The 15,993-nt window shown below is 32.5% G+C and overlaps 1 protein-coding gene across 1 annotated transcript; it reads left to right on the top strand.

Annotated features, from left to right (window-relative positions):
- Nucleotides 1–578: 578 nt before the first annotated feature.
- On the top strand, nucleotides 579–13,437 carry LOC120348117 (uncharacterized). The gene is made up of 5 exons (XM_039418240.2): nucleotides 579–1,066; nucleotides 9,000–9,175; nucleotides 10,096–10,223; nucleotides 10,836–10,953; nucleotides 11,402–13,437. Exons 1-5 carry the CDS (start codon nucleotides 895–897, stop codon nucleotides 12,236–12,238), a joined length of 1,431 nt encoding a protein of 476 aa, XP_039274174.1. The 5' UTR covers nucleotides 579–894; the 3' UTR covers nucleotides 12,239–13,437.
- The last annotated feature ends 2,556 nt before the right edge of the window (nucleotides 13,438–15,993 follow it).

The raw sequence follows: 15,993 nt of genomic DNA, 5'->3' as shown, positions 1-15,993 counted from the left end.
ACATAATAATTACTCATCAAATTCAATTTATTTTCACGGTCTTTGCACCTAAATCGATTTAAGAATGTTATAAGCAAACATTTAAAAGTCAAATAAAAATAATAAAAATTACATTTTGTGTTTCAACATTCAATGTCAAATTAATTTTATTCGCTATACTTATTTGCTGTACAGAGGTTATTCATTGGCAAAGGGCAATTTGTGGTAAGAACGCCAAGTCGCTTGCATAAAAGCAATTTTTTAGTATTTCGATGGTGATGGTTACATCAAGTTTGAAGGGGTTAAAAGCTATGTTCATTTTGTTGGTATTTTTAGGCATGAAAATTACGTTAATCAATATTTACTATATGCTTGAAGATTACAAATGAACCGTACATAATGTCGTCTTCAGTTGTGAATCGCGCATGTCATTGATATAATTCAATGACAATTATTGCAGAGTCAGGTTACACGTGCCAGAGGGCGACAGAGAGAAATAATTACAGTAGAAAAAATGGTAATAATAATCTTACGAAATACGATTCCTCACTTCTTCGTATTAGTAAAATGATAGAAGGTCTAACTAAATACCTGGCATACGCATAAAGATGATTACCGGTGCGTAACGTCAGCCTTTGTTTGTTCAACGGAGCTCAATTTTTTCCGCTTTAACACGAGAACAGGAAAGAGGCGGAGTTAATAAATTAGTGAATGAAGCAATAATCTCTATCATTTGATATCAAACCTTTTGGGGGAATCAGCCTACTACGATTAGAAATCTGATTCAATAGTCTCGATCTGGTCCTCAATTATAAAATACGACCGAGTCAGTGAATAAACAACAGCAACATTGCCATTTGAAAACGCATGGTGGAGGAAAGTAAATAAATAAGCAAGCAAATTCTCAGGTTCTCAATGAGCATGACAATGCAGATAGGTTACCCGATTAACGCGCATCACCCAGGAACTCACGGCTCACCTCAGCCGTCGATGACGACTTCTGTTCCGCCGAATATGTATCCGAGAGCCGATCATGGTTGTTATCCTCCATATCAGTCAACTGGATATCAATCTATTGATATTTCAAGTAAGTAAACTTTCATTATTGAATATTTTAAAAGTGTATTGTAGTATCAGTGCAAACGGAGAATTAAGGGTGGAATTTATAAGGCAGCATTTTCATGTTTTTATGCGGCTCGACGCTATCTTGATTTGTAGGTCATATTCAAACGCAAGAGTCAAGAAACTTATCATCTTTCTTATTGAATTTCAAATAAATTAGTTGTAAACTACACACGGTTTTGTAAAGTTTGGCTATGTTTTTTGCATTGGACCGAATGTGACTTTCAGATTGGAGAATCAAATAGAAATATTGTTATTTGGTATCAGTTGTACATTTGTGAAATGCATTTCATCATGTTCATAGCAATTAACGCGTACTATTCATTATACAAGTTCGAGTACGATCGTTGCTAGATTTAACCATCATCAGATTACTTACATTTCAATACTTCAATACAGTTTCCATTACTCGTTCTCACGCACAATATGCTTGGCGTAATCGAATAAATTTTTATCCAAAGTATCATATCAACTGTGTGATATTAGTCAATGATATTGTTATGAAACCAAAGCGAATTAGAATTGAATCCGATGTGTATTATAATTGAAATACAAAGATTATTCAGAATATCTTAAATAGATCAATTGAAGCAAACGGTTTTTTTCACGGTATTGCTTTCCGTCGCAAGTGACTTTCGTGTGACTCGCACAATTTAGGGAAAGGAATACCCGGCGCGACAAAATAAAATGGCGACCAAGGCAGTTTCTTATCCAAGCAACAGACAATCATACTAAATATTTCGGTTCAAATTATGGTGTAAATAGTTTTTGAATTATTTTGCGCGATACTATAATGTTGTCAATTGCTCCTGGTTGAGTTCTTATCGAAAACTCAAGTTTTCAATTTTCTGTATTCCGGTTTCTACTGTGCTCCAAAAGGAGATTTCTTGATCGACCACTTCATATAGACAGAACTGTCGCTTTTTGTGCAGATGTAACTTAGTTTTAAAAATCATTAATTTACTTGGAATTTCATTTTGTATATATATATTCAACGCGTTGAAATTCCAATGGTTCAATTCAATTTGAATTAATCGACTGTGGCTATTTACGAGATCATGAAATATTCCAGGCTTTTCCATACAAATACATCGGGAGTTTAATTTTGAGTCAATAAAATTTAATGTCGACGACCGCGGAACGCGAATTTCATCAAGTCTTCTTATTTCACCAAGAAACTTATACAGTTTTTTGAATACTCATGGGCTCGGGTATAAGAATTTATTTAGCATTATAAGTAGTTTCCCAATATATTTAAAATCTAGGAATCAAATGATTATGTATAAAACAAAAAGGACCAAGTCCTTTCCAATATAAATTGATTTTTTTTTTGTTTTGTTCCAGTAAAAGTTTATTTTTTTATGTTTATTTTTTGATTAAGTTGTTTTATTTTAATGCCAGTTAATTCCAAATAATTGCACTTAAACCGGGTCGATCAAAGTGACTCCAATCTTAAATGACCATGAAATGCCGACAATTTTTATTTATTTTATCGAAGTGTAGAAAACATCGAACAAAGTTATTTTAACCAGTTACAATTATAAAGACATCATATTTGTAATTACAGGCAATTTTAGTTGTGGTTATATGCTATTGTCTACTATGGAATATTTTTTTTTTCTGTCACATTCGCTGTTCAAACCGTTTTGCGAATTTAACACAGTGTACCATCCCCAGATTTTGAGTTTATGATCGAAAATTTAAGACCTATACACTATCACCAAGCATTCATACAATTATGCTGTTCCAAGCTTTATTATCGGCGCAAACTCAATTCTAGATTATCTGAATTTCACTTATATCGTGAGGGTTAGCAGCGGGAAAATTTCGCTGACAAAATGATAAAGACCACCCTAACGATTTCATTCTAGTTTATATGTTTGAGTCTGTATGGTTACAACAATTTTCCGTTCCTTGGCTCGTCGTGATGAAATATAATTTGTGTCAAAATTGCATCTGTAAGATTTTTATCATTCAACTTTTACTCATTGCGGTCCAATGCGCCGACGAAGACTCGAAGTTATCAAGTGATTTCGTGTGATTCTAACCTCTGTAATTGCCGTAGAGCACGCTTCCCCAATTTCACATAACACTGCTTAAAAAAAGTTGTTAGATGTTTCTTGTGCATTAGTTAATGATGCCCACTGAAAATTTAGATAATACTTTTGGTTATAAAACTAAATAAATGTTCAATATGTTTTGAATTGCGTTTATGGTCAATGCCGTTTCCCGTTTCGGAATTATTAAATATTGCAATAACATATTAATCTTCCGCGTGTATGTCCAAATAGCTGCTCAGTAAAATCATTTTGTGACAAATTGTCGAATTTAATTATCGTGGTAGCAGACAAAATTTATATTCTTGTGTCTGAATCACAAGTGCCATAACAAACAATATCCATCAAAACATATATCATATTATGTTTGCTCAATTATCAATGGTTAGGGTAACAATATCACCACGATTGTATTATTCTTGCAACGTTGTGATTGGGCCTTAAAATCATTTTTATAGTAAACATTGTAGTCTGGTGAAACGATCAAAATATTTTGAAAATCAACAAATTTACGATGACGTTTTCGTCTGGCAAAAGTTTTCTCTATAAGCACCAATTTTTGTGACGTCATTTTTATCGCCCAGACAAATATAGTTAATTTATATTCATTATTATTATTATTTTATTCGAATTCATCTTAAAACAACACAATTGAGGCTTACTTATTCAGCGTATATCAATAAAGTTTAGCCATTCAGTCGTTTTAGGCACGGGTGCTTTATTGAAGATATTAGAACCTTTTTCTGGCGAGGACTGTACAAACTGTTTATAGAAATTTAAAAAATTTTGTGAAAGTTTTCACTGATTAAACTGAGTTGTTAGTTTATATAATTTAATACTAGAGAGGCGAGGATTTAAAAAAAGTACAATTTAAACGAAAAGTAATAATGAGGCGCATTTTTGTTGAAGTGTACAACTTATGCATGTTTGTCAAAATAATTACTAAATTTCTAAAATAATTAGGACAATTTTTATTTTGCAATTTCTCACATTTTTATCAGATGAATGTCATATTCAAGCAAGCATAAATTTTTTGTTATATGAGTTCATATGTTGTCAATATATATATGGTAAAATGAAACCATGCATCTCAATAGTCAGATTTAAGTTAACGGTACAAACCAAGATGCCTTATAAATTTTAGTTGGTACATTGGTTACATATTATCTTGTGATGAATGTTTGTTTGAGTCGATACAACTCATTCCTCATTCTTAAGTGAAGAGTACTTTTGAGTTTTGAATATACTACGAAAAATGGAAATGTTTGTACTCGCTATTCCATACAACTGAAAATATGCAGCAAAGCGTGCGGAAACGCCCGGGATTTTCTACCACATCTTTTTGCGATGACAAATCCTTCCGCACTTGCGATAATTGTGTAGTCTGTAAACCGCACATAAGCTGTCCTCTGTTTTGCCTCCTCCCACGCACTCGTGGGCGACTTATAGCGGATGGAACGATGTTGATAGAGCTGTAAACAAACAATGGAGATCGCACAATTTGAATTTGTCTTTAACTCATTCGTTTCATAGTGAAAGAGTAGCATTATATTACATACACATTCAAATAAAATTGGCAAAAATATCGCTAAGGACCAAAGTAAATCAACTAGAAATAAAATCATTTATCCCAGTTTCAATTTAACTTGAAAAGTTCGATTTAAACCTTCGGCAATATTGTATCGGTGACCGTACATTTGAACCCATGCGTATATTCATGGGTTCAATCTATATGCGGGTGCTAAAACCCATGGGTTAGGGTTAGTATGGGTTTCACTATCCGTGAAACAAAAAAAAAATCCATAGGTGCAATAGCATACAGGTGCAATTGTCATGGGTTCAAATGTACGTGGGTTCAAATGTAATGGAACCTATTGTATCTAATACATTTGTAGTCGCTCATGAGAGTATATATAGTATACCGCTGTATCACACCAAAAGCAGTCAAATGATATTATGGCCGATTCGCGTAGCAGGGTTAAAATGAAACCGAAATCGAAAGGCCTGTTCATTGACGCATTTTGGGAGGCTGTGAAACCGTTTCTACTGTAGGTGAACCTTGTAAAAATCAAATTAATGTTTGCATAAATTAGAAATTAAACCTAATTATGCCTAGTTCGTATTTCCCTGACGCGTAAGATATTGAGACAATAAAAATACATTATCTGATTGTGTCTGTTTGAAAGATTTGACACCCACGCTAAGCTGAATGAATTTATTTGTTTGATCAAATGGGTGTTGAGTTATGTTCTGAAACCCTAGTTAAAATTCACATTGATGATATCCACATTTATTTTTTGGGAGTGGGGTTTTAATTGCTATTTTGAATAAAAAAAATCAACTCGTATGCATATTGTTGATCTTATTGAGCCTATTAGTTATATGGGTTAGGCATAGCACAAAAATTCCACAATGAGTAAATTAATTAATAATTTCATTAAAATAATAAGTGGGAACGATCTGACATTTGACACTTCAACTACCGGTATTTACATATATTTACATATGTAAATAAAGATAATATTGACTTATACTGAACTCAGACTCAAAATGGCGGGAGAAAATTTCTAGTTTCGTGACGTCACAAATAAAAATGTACAAGCCTAGACAGATGGTGACGACTACCAACCTTGCTCTATTTCTAGAGAAAATTTGTTTTCTTTTGTCAATCCAACGAAATCAACTATCATGCAATACATACCACATGTAGCAATAAAAATATATATTTGAAAATGATTATCTTATGTCAAATGATAAAATGAATACGACACTTTAAGATATATATATCTGTTTTTAGTTTTCAATTTATCTAAAATTAAAGAGTTCGACATGGAGAAAATTTCAAAAAAGTCACTACTACATCAAAATAGTGATATAATTTATTTCATCCACACAAATTAATATTTCACGTAAGCATACGGGCATGTAAATAGATTATATGAATAGGAAATGAAATAACTAACGTGATGCTGATTTTATTTTTTGTCGACGCAAAAGAATCGAAAATGTGATTCATATCATTTGGCGTAATTCTATATTAATAATGTCCAATAAAGATTTGCAAACAAATATGTCCTAAGCTGATACATGCTAAATATGTGACATAGTATGGAAAAACTAGGTTTGAAAAAAGGGAATTTTAACATTGTGTTTGTCCTAATAGTCAAATTTGATATGCACGATAATTGATTTGCATTGGATATTCGATTTTTGCATTGCACATTTTTCTGATATCCCATTTTGTTTAATTAAAATTTAAAATTCCAGTAATTATATCTGAAAAAGGTGTAATATTCAAAAAATCTACCTATTGTGTGATTTTGGTAATTGTGTTACAGATTGTGCCCTTATAAGGTACATTAAGCAGGCAAATCCGAAAAATCAAAATCCGGCTTTTGTTCTTTGTAAATCGAAAATTGTGAGAGGTCCTGACCTAATTTTAGCCTTTTCCAGGAAGAGTAATTCCTCCTACGCGCTATATTGAGATTTTAATTTTTGATTTGAATTCAAAATTGACGACCTGTCTTCCTCGAAAAAAAATTAATAAAACCAAATTAATTGATATCAGAATAAATTTGATAGTATGTTATGTAAATCCAATATACCGAACAAACTGAATTTCTTTTTTTCCTTGATTTTTTTTCCTTGGTTATGACCACTCATTCAACATGTAAGGACAATAAACTGAATCAAAAACACAATGCATTTCCAAAATTGAGTTGGAAGGTTGCAGATAGTCAACATTCACCTTTCGATTATTATTACCTACACAGTTTTGACTTATAAGGTATAGCCCGAACTTCTGACCTTTTTCGAGCAAATGCATATAGAAGTACATCCAAATTTATATCAAGATGTACGTTGATGAATGAAAAGTTTAGAAGACGACGCCCTTAATATTTTACGAACGTATATTAACTTGATCGGACATAAATCATGATTAATTTATTATTAGATAATGTTTTAGACAAGTTATTGTTCATAAATGGCCTGCATGTGCATGGTCTACAGGAAGTCTATTTTTCTTTGGTTCATGTATAGTGTGATATATTGTTTTATTTCCCATTTTTTTCATTCTTCAAACCCCAATTTTTTACCAAAAAGTCGTGCTATCGTTCTATTCAAGCAAAGTCGACCTTCACATCACGCTTTAACTGATTTGAATAATTGGTGTATTTTGACGAATGATCGACGCTTGGATTCTGTAAACTATCTTGATAATGAACTTGATACATTTTAATTTTGTTTGCTTTTAAAGGTTGAGCACACACTATTACACATGCATTGCCAATGATGCGAAGGTGGTAAAAACCTTGTGGTCAAAAATAATTACTTTTAATAATAAAAATATTTTATAGTGTGTGCGTCCTTATAATATTTTCTCAATTAGAGCTTTAATATCATGAATTCCGGCAAATTGATGATAAAATATGAATGAATATTTTGTTTGTCGTTTAAGCAGGAATTTACTATGACTGTTTTCGAATTTTTATTGTACTTCCTGGTACAAGAAATATATATGTGAGCGATTGAACGATTGATAATTTAGAACACAACCAGGCTTTGGGTTTGGTTATGTTGTATGACATAGATTTCCTGACAAAACTGTCTTCGTTAATGGCTGACTCATGCGATTATAATTCAAAATGGAGATCGTTTATTCAATATTATTCATAATTAATTACATAAATCAATTAAATAAATAATTAACTGAATTAACAATTATATTGAAATAGTTTTGCAATATGGTATATCTGTACTACAATGGATCTATTTGAAGATTACGTTATATTCCTGAAATTTTTTTCTTTTCTTTTTGAGCATATTCGGGCGATAAAACTTTCAAGGGACCCGAAAAATAGGAGAATGGTCATGACCGCCACACGGCATCGTCGCCGTGAGCATATTTCGCGTCTGTTTATAAACACGTATCGCTGATAACACTTTGATGTGCCGCTCGCGATCTGTATGATTGACAACTTACGCAGGCAAAGTTATAAGGAAGATATAGTCACGTGATGGTACTTTCACATATACGGCCGAAAGATGGGCGAGGCGATTATAGCCTGGTTCAAATGTGGTCCTTGATTGAAAACAGTTCTTGCCGGTTTCACACAGTATACAGGGCAGTGTGGGATTGGCAGCGTAACATCTCATTTCACGTTTATTTTCGATGAAATTTATTTATCATACGAATTTTCTTTCATGTGTTTGATGATGAGGTGGCCGTAATTTTGTGGCTAATTCAATGTTTATCGATATCGTTTAGTGATTTATAATGTAAAAAACAAAATGGCTCCGAGGCAAACAAAATTTGGTCCAAGTGAGGAAAATTTACCTTATCGGGTCATCATGGAATAAAAGTTACAAAATTAAAAAAAATTTGTTCCGTGGGGAATTAGAAATAATTGATGAATATTCAAAATAAATTCGATTTTAGAATAACCCGGAAATATGAAGGTGTACTATCATTGAAATAATTCAGAAACAATCACACTATATTTGAAATAATAATGTCTTTGCTCAGTGTTATTTTATTTTATATTTTACGTCTTCCCATAATTATATAAACAATGATATTTTCGTTTTATTTGACCTCTTGCATCAAGATTAGGACTATTGTGACCTCATATTGATAACGTTTGTTCAAAGGCGGTGAAATTTGGAATACGTTATCATTGACATAAAGTGCGTTTGTGACTCTATTTCGCTTGCGTGAAATTATACATTATTCCATTCAGAATATAAAGTGATACAATAGACTATAGAGAATATGTTACAAACCATACTTGCAATATCATAAATAGAAGTTTTTTTTATTTAACGTTACTTTTTATTCAGGTATTCATCAACATAGGCCCGATCAGTATGTCAGTCACCCTGCTCATTCTCCTTACGGGGCTTATGCTTCCAGTCATCATCATCATCATCACCACCAAAACAAAGACATGGTCAAACCACCATATTCTTATATCGCTCTCATTGCAATGGCGATTAATGAAGCGACAGATAAGAAGGTAAGAACATGAGCATTTATAACATTTGTTTAATATTTATCAAAGCAAACCGTGTCGCGAAAAACATTTAGAAAATTGTTTAGCTTCGCTCGCAAAAGCATTGGTCGCCTGCAACATTACAATCATACATCAATTACCGGTAGATTGTCTTCCAACACACTCCCATGTTTCATAGTCAAAAAAAAGTCATTATTCAACACCGGAAAAAAACAAATCATAGCGATCTAAATTCTAAGGGACAAATTCATGCGTTATAGCATATACGTCATTTTTCGATCTATACGAAGGTGTGACCCGAAATGTGAACGAGCTGCATAATTGATATCTATAGATGATACATACATTTATATTACGGCTATTGCACTTTCATTTGGGATTTTAGTCAATAGGTCAAAGATTATCGTCCAGTTCAGAATTGAGTTTTTTATTCTCAATCACGACGAATATGACATGAAATTCATCCCCATTGTCAACCACCAAGTTTAACAAGTCAAATGTTATCACTGAACTCGATCTACAAATACATGTTCCCAAGTTCCATTCGTTTGGAAAGAGATGTCTATTTCTTGTAAGATCAAATATAATCGAAGTAAAAAATTAAATTCTATTTTCAAGGTAAAATGTAGACAATTTTGTAACATTATCTTACGATAACTGGTTTTGTTCCAAAGCTTAACTTTGTCGCAACCAGTTAGCAATCGTAAGAACAAACCGATTAAAATTACGTTCGCCACGTCGGGGTATTGAATTTCACTAACAAAAACAGATTTAGTGTACATTCTTTTTTCTTCATTATTTACCTTAATCAAGCGCGAATCAACGATGTTTTTATCTCTTTTACGTCAAATTATCCAAGCATTATTCATGGCCGATTTGACAATAATTCTGTGTTCCCTAATTCTTTGTTGTTTTGTTCAAAGGTAACACTAAACGGGATTTATCAATGGATTATGGAAAGATTTCCATTTTATCGGGAAAACAAACAAGGGTGGCAGAATTCCATTCGACATAATTTATCACTTAACGAATGCTTTGTCAAAATTCCGAGGTAATTTTAAATATCATTTTCAGCGAAGGACACCGGATCGTGAAATTCTAATGCATGTTTTCAGTATTTCAACACTTAAAAAGTTCATACTTTTTGTTTAACTTTACTTACTTTTATCGTTAGCAGTTGATTTTATTACAAATTTTATTTTAATAATTATTTCATATATTCGTAGTAAAATATTAAAAAAGATAGTTTGTTTAATTTGCAACCGGATGGAATGTGTATCTTTGCAAACAGTTTTTAAATCCATATTCGGACAGCGACCAAAAATAATTTAAAATGTAAACATAAAAAATGCTCATAAAATTTGATACCTTGACAAAAACAACGGAATTACGGTTTTCCGGTGCGTTCCAATACCGTGTTCCTTCCCATTCCACTCAAGAATCTATTTTTGATCATCGATTATTTCCTAATATTCTCTTTTTTATTTTCATAACTGTATGATTATTTGTTATCTTTAAAACCGCTAAGATATGTGACACTTTCCAGAAATGATAATTTATGATAATACTAATTATTTAACTAAGCGCTAATGAATTCCACACAGATGATTTCCACCACAAACTGTTTTAGTTAAGATTCATGATTTATATATTTTTTCATCAGAGATGACAAGAAACCTGGTAAAGGAAGTTACTGGACTCTGGACCCAGATTCCTACAACATGTTCGAGAACGGAAGTTATTTGAGGAGAAGGAAGCGATTTAAAAAAGAAAAGAAAGAGGTGTGAATAAATTATTTTTCCCCCAAAAAACTTCTCTTTTTGGCCTATTTATTTATGAAGTACCCAGAATTTTTCGCATCTTTCATAAGTTGTGAATGGTCAGTATACTTCTTGTAAATTTGAGAAAATTTTCGAGATGATATACTATCATTACTAAGTAACATTTCGAGATATGTTTGATAGAGTATTTCTTAGAACGCAGAAGAAATTCCTCTGGATACAGGCCGAGAAAGCATCCAAGTATAGTAGTGTCTCAAAACATAACACTTCAGTGAATTTAAACAAATATAAATTTAAAGTCTCATAAAATTAGATTTCGTTTGATAAAGTACACGTTTCTTTCAAGAACGTAATCAATTTATTTTGCAATTCGATATCGTTCATCTCATTTTCATAAATCAAGTAAGCAGTTTCAATCGTCGTAATACACAATGTATATTTCATTTAGAATGGAAACTCGAACAATGAAGATCTATCTTGCGACGCTTCCTCGGCAGATTCTCAAATTTCACCGGATGTAATCAAGGATGCCAAAGATAGTGACGTCAATATTTCTAATGGATCTACCGGAGACGCCGAGTCACGTGATTCACCAACAAATTATCGCCACCAATCGGCAGAAAGTAATCCTCAAATGAAGGATCATTACCAACAAAGTTCAGCTACGAAATCAGAGCCTGCTGAACCGATCACGAATGAATACAACGATATAACCAGATACCAACATGAACCAATGGGTGGTTCCCCAGAAATCGCGTGCTCTGCACAACCTCCTAGCGATCCAATAAGTTCTTTGCCGCTATCAGCGAGCCCAACCTCCCCAACGCAGCTGAGTAATTCAAGCATACCGATGGACAATTATTCTGGTAGTAGTGTCATTTTAGCTTCATACTTAGATCACCATCACCAACAAGCACAATCTATTTCTCATCATCAGCAAGATGTTGTTCAGTGTATCACTCCAGACGACAGCACGCCTCAAGTTTCTTCCTACCAGTCCATACAATCACCAAGTTCTGGTAGATGGCTTCCCGAAACCGGTTCTAACCAGAACCAACCAGCTTATGCTTCACAGTTATTTGCCACAGATTTTTTTGGACAAATAGTCCCGCCTAATCAAACTTCTGTACTGCAGGCAGTTCATGAAGATGAAATTATGTCTGGAAATCACGGGTATCAACTAAGATATTCCCCGCCGACACCGGCATACTACCACCAATACAGTCATCATCATCCACACAAGCACCACAGAACTTATTCGCCTTATGAATATCCCAAATATTAAATTATATATATATATATTGGGCAAAATGTTGGAAGTAATGCGGAAATATAGCAAAGAAGTTACAGAGTTTGTAACAAATAGGCGCATCTACAAAATTCAAATTTACAGTTATTAAAATTAGATTCTCAGGTATTTCACACAAATCGAGAATGGAATGATTTGATGAAAAATAACAAAACATTGACCAAAAAAAGGACTCATGAGAGCAAGTGCCTTGAGGAATTTTTATGTATTGCTTGACTGACTTTTTTCTTACAAGAAATGAGGTTAGAACCTGAAAAAATCCGAATTAAATTGTCTAAAAGGTCTTCATTAAAAGTGTAGGTTTTATCACTACCTGTCTTTATATTCATATTTTGTTGAATTAATAATTTTAGAAAAGATCAGTTATACAAACTAAAAATAAACTAAGTGCGAGAAATTATCAAAAGTACTCTAATTAAACTTCACAAAATACTTTTATCGAAAGGCTTCTTCACCCACTAAATACCATGTATTTTATTTTATACCTTCCTTATTTTCTATCATGAAATAGTTGAAATGAAATGTGCGAGATATTTTTCGACTTATCGACCGTGTGAATGTGATCATCAGATAAACTGAAAATTTCTGGAAAAACCGATTGTGTTATTTTCGGCACATTTCTCATCTGCACAATTCAGTAAAATTTAGTTTTATATGTTTATTCTTTTTGCAATATTTAATTTTTTTTTCCGAATTATGTTAATTTTTTGATCAAATATGTTTTTTCAGTAGCTATGTTTAGCACAATGTGTAGCTTTTATGAACACTGTATGGAATGTTTAGTAAAATCTACATTGTTATAAGAATTCATACGTTATTGGTATGAACGACAAACGTGAACCTTCCTAAATTGTAAATGTGAAGAAACATATTATTTTATTTTAGGCTGATTTAAATCCGGTCCATATACAAATTCGATAACTCCACATTGCATTTAAATGTTTCCTTTTGTTTCTTATTTTTTCACTGTGTCAGTTACATTGCACCCCATTTCTAATGTTTTCAGACCCAGTAATCCACGAAATTGTAGATTTAGTCGAATATTATCATATTACTGTATCGTTGATATAGAAGAAACAGCTTCTTTTATTACTTAATATAACTTATGCAGTCTCATGCCTTTGTATTCGAGGTTTTCCTCATTTTATTCAATAAAAGTGAAGAAACTTAAATTATATTGAGTCCTGGTTTGTTTTGATTGTTAAGTTGTTAAGTTCACAGAAGTCAAGAATCCAAGTCAACTCTTCCAGTCACATTGCATTTAATCACCAAGACAGTTCACGACGTCGAGTATTTAATTTGCAAAAAAATGTTCAAATTCAACATCTAGTGAAAACAGCATGTCAGTTGGCGTCACGGTACGTCAACTTAAAAACGAGAGCAAAACTTACCGGCACAAGTTCAATGCCCTTCTAGTTGTTGTTTGTAATTTTGAAAGGATAAGACTTGTGATCATATTATCTAATCTACTGAAAATAGCTGGTCTTAGTCCCTTGGTCAAAATAAATATCATTTATTTGGGTCATTTAATTGGGTTCTACTGTTTTTATTTATATAAAAAGAAAGTAGACAACTTGTTACATTTCGACTTGTAAGTCATACTGTTTGGCATCCCCGTTCGCTCATTTCAAATGTCAACAGAATATCACAAACGTTTTTTCGTCAATTTTTTTGAGCAGGATATTTTACCTCCTTTTGCCAATCCCCGGAACTAGCTTCACGATCCTGAGTTTCGATCTGAGATTCGAGAATTTCAACTCTTGCTGTAACTTTAACTCTGAACTCAATATCAGAAACTCCTACAAGATTTACTCAACCCATTTCCACTGATTTGTTTTGGGACACTCGATCTTTGGCACCGCTAACTTGATTTACTTTCGTCACCAACAATCATCTAATCTGATCTCCAATTGATTGACATCAAACATTGATGTAACAAGTTAATCAAAATACTCCTTCTGTATAGCAATTACTTCACAGGAAATTATACACGGTAAAGAAACTTTGAGTAATGTTATTTTTATCAGAAAAGAACACTTTTTTGCTTCAGAATAAACCTATCATTCTAGTTGAACTTTTTTTTTTGATTCGTACAAAAAAATATCAACAAAAAATTATCGGATCACAGTGCAACCCATAATTTTTCTAAATAGAAGAATTTTTATTGGGTTGACCGGCTATTAAATGACGGTAATGGAGTTTTTGTGTCGCATGCCTAATTTGAAGTATTTAATGTCACAATTTCGGAGATGTGATAAGGGACAAAACGGCAGGTTGAGAATGTCTTTATCATAATTATACCCTATCTCAATCACGTTTATTGGCCAATTCTTAGTTTTGCCTTACATCTGCACAGAGCTTTTGTAAAAAATGTTCCCACGAAACTGGCTTGGTCGGTTCATTATATTTTACAATTGCCTTGCTGAATAAAAAATCAGTATTCCTCAGTTCTTTAGTTATAAAGTAATCAGGATGTGCGACTTTGTACTTCGATTTGGATGTTGTCTCATAATTCAAGGATCGAGCGGATTGATAAGTTATGTTAGTCGCCCGTATTTTATTTATTGCTAATTTCATAAATAAATAAATATCCGGTATATAATAAGCCATATTTATATATACTTACTAAACATTTCTACATATACGAAAAATAAGCAGAAAAACATTTTGAGTATAAGAATGCCGGTATTACTATATATCAAAATAAATGACCGTCGTATATTACCGGTAATCATTGTATTAGAGTGAATGATCAATAATAATTATATATAATATTGATATACTGGAATATCAGAATGTAGCATACTCTTTTGAGCAATAAAATTGAAGAAATAAAATGATCACCCGCGACGAGGAAGATTACTTCAAATGAGCGTTTTACTCGTATTTATTAGAGGTCGCTCTTTTCATTCATTTTGCAACTTCAGGGGTTCAATGGCTTACTATAATGCGTCTTGGTGAACGTGTGTGACGTTGCTTAAATAAAACTAAATGTCATTTCTCCGATAATATTTCACAATACCCAAAAGTTTTCAACATTAATGTAAAAAATTGATTTGAGTGATGATGGGTGAGACAGGCGTCGGTGCGTATCAAAATACACTTAAGTCGGAAAAAGCGAGTCCAGGTTATTCCGATTTGAAAACAGGTGTCGTGACTCATGCGTGGAGATAGATTTTGGAAATGCTAATTTTGATCTTCACAGCTCCTTGGTGGCTAAACTATGAGATATGAATATAGAAAGGAGACGAAACGCACAAAATACAAAGAACTAATGAGCTTTCATATTAGAGCAACTACCCATAATTTTCAGTAGAAAGATTGATTCTACTAACGTTTGACAAACCATACATAAATTTATAATATTTTGATAATTTCTATATGATTAGTAATGACTTGGCATGTATAGGCTTCATGAAAATTATATTTTTCCTCATCGGAAGCACCAAGTTCAAGTCGTTGAAATCCGGATATTAAATAGTATGATAAATAAATTCATTATATTAATTAATATAGTATTTAAAAGTGGTTATTTTGACATTCTCCCCTATTTTATCGAATATATTTATTGTCTAATAAACGGCGATCGATTGTGTTTCAGACCGATTTAATGTTACACATTTGAATATTTTATTCACAATTACGTTCTCGGTTTCAAAAAGAAATTTAAGTATGTTTTAACGCTTTAAATTCATTTTCATATTAAAAGTAGGCCGTAAAACGTTGTCTAT

Source organism: Styela clava, chromosome 11, assembly GCF_964204865.1.
Source record: "Styela clava chromosome 11, kaStyClav1.hap1.2, whole genome shotgun sequence".
NCBI classification, from domain to species: Eukaryota; Metazoa; Chordata; class Ascidiacea; order Stolidobranchia; family Styelidae; genus Styela; species Styela clava.
The sequence above is the reverse complement of the archived record's forward strand: the minus strand, read 5'-3'. Positions and strand labels throughout refer to the sequence as shown.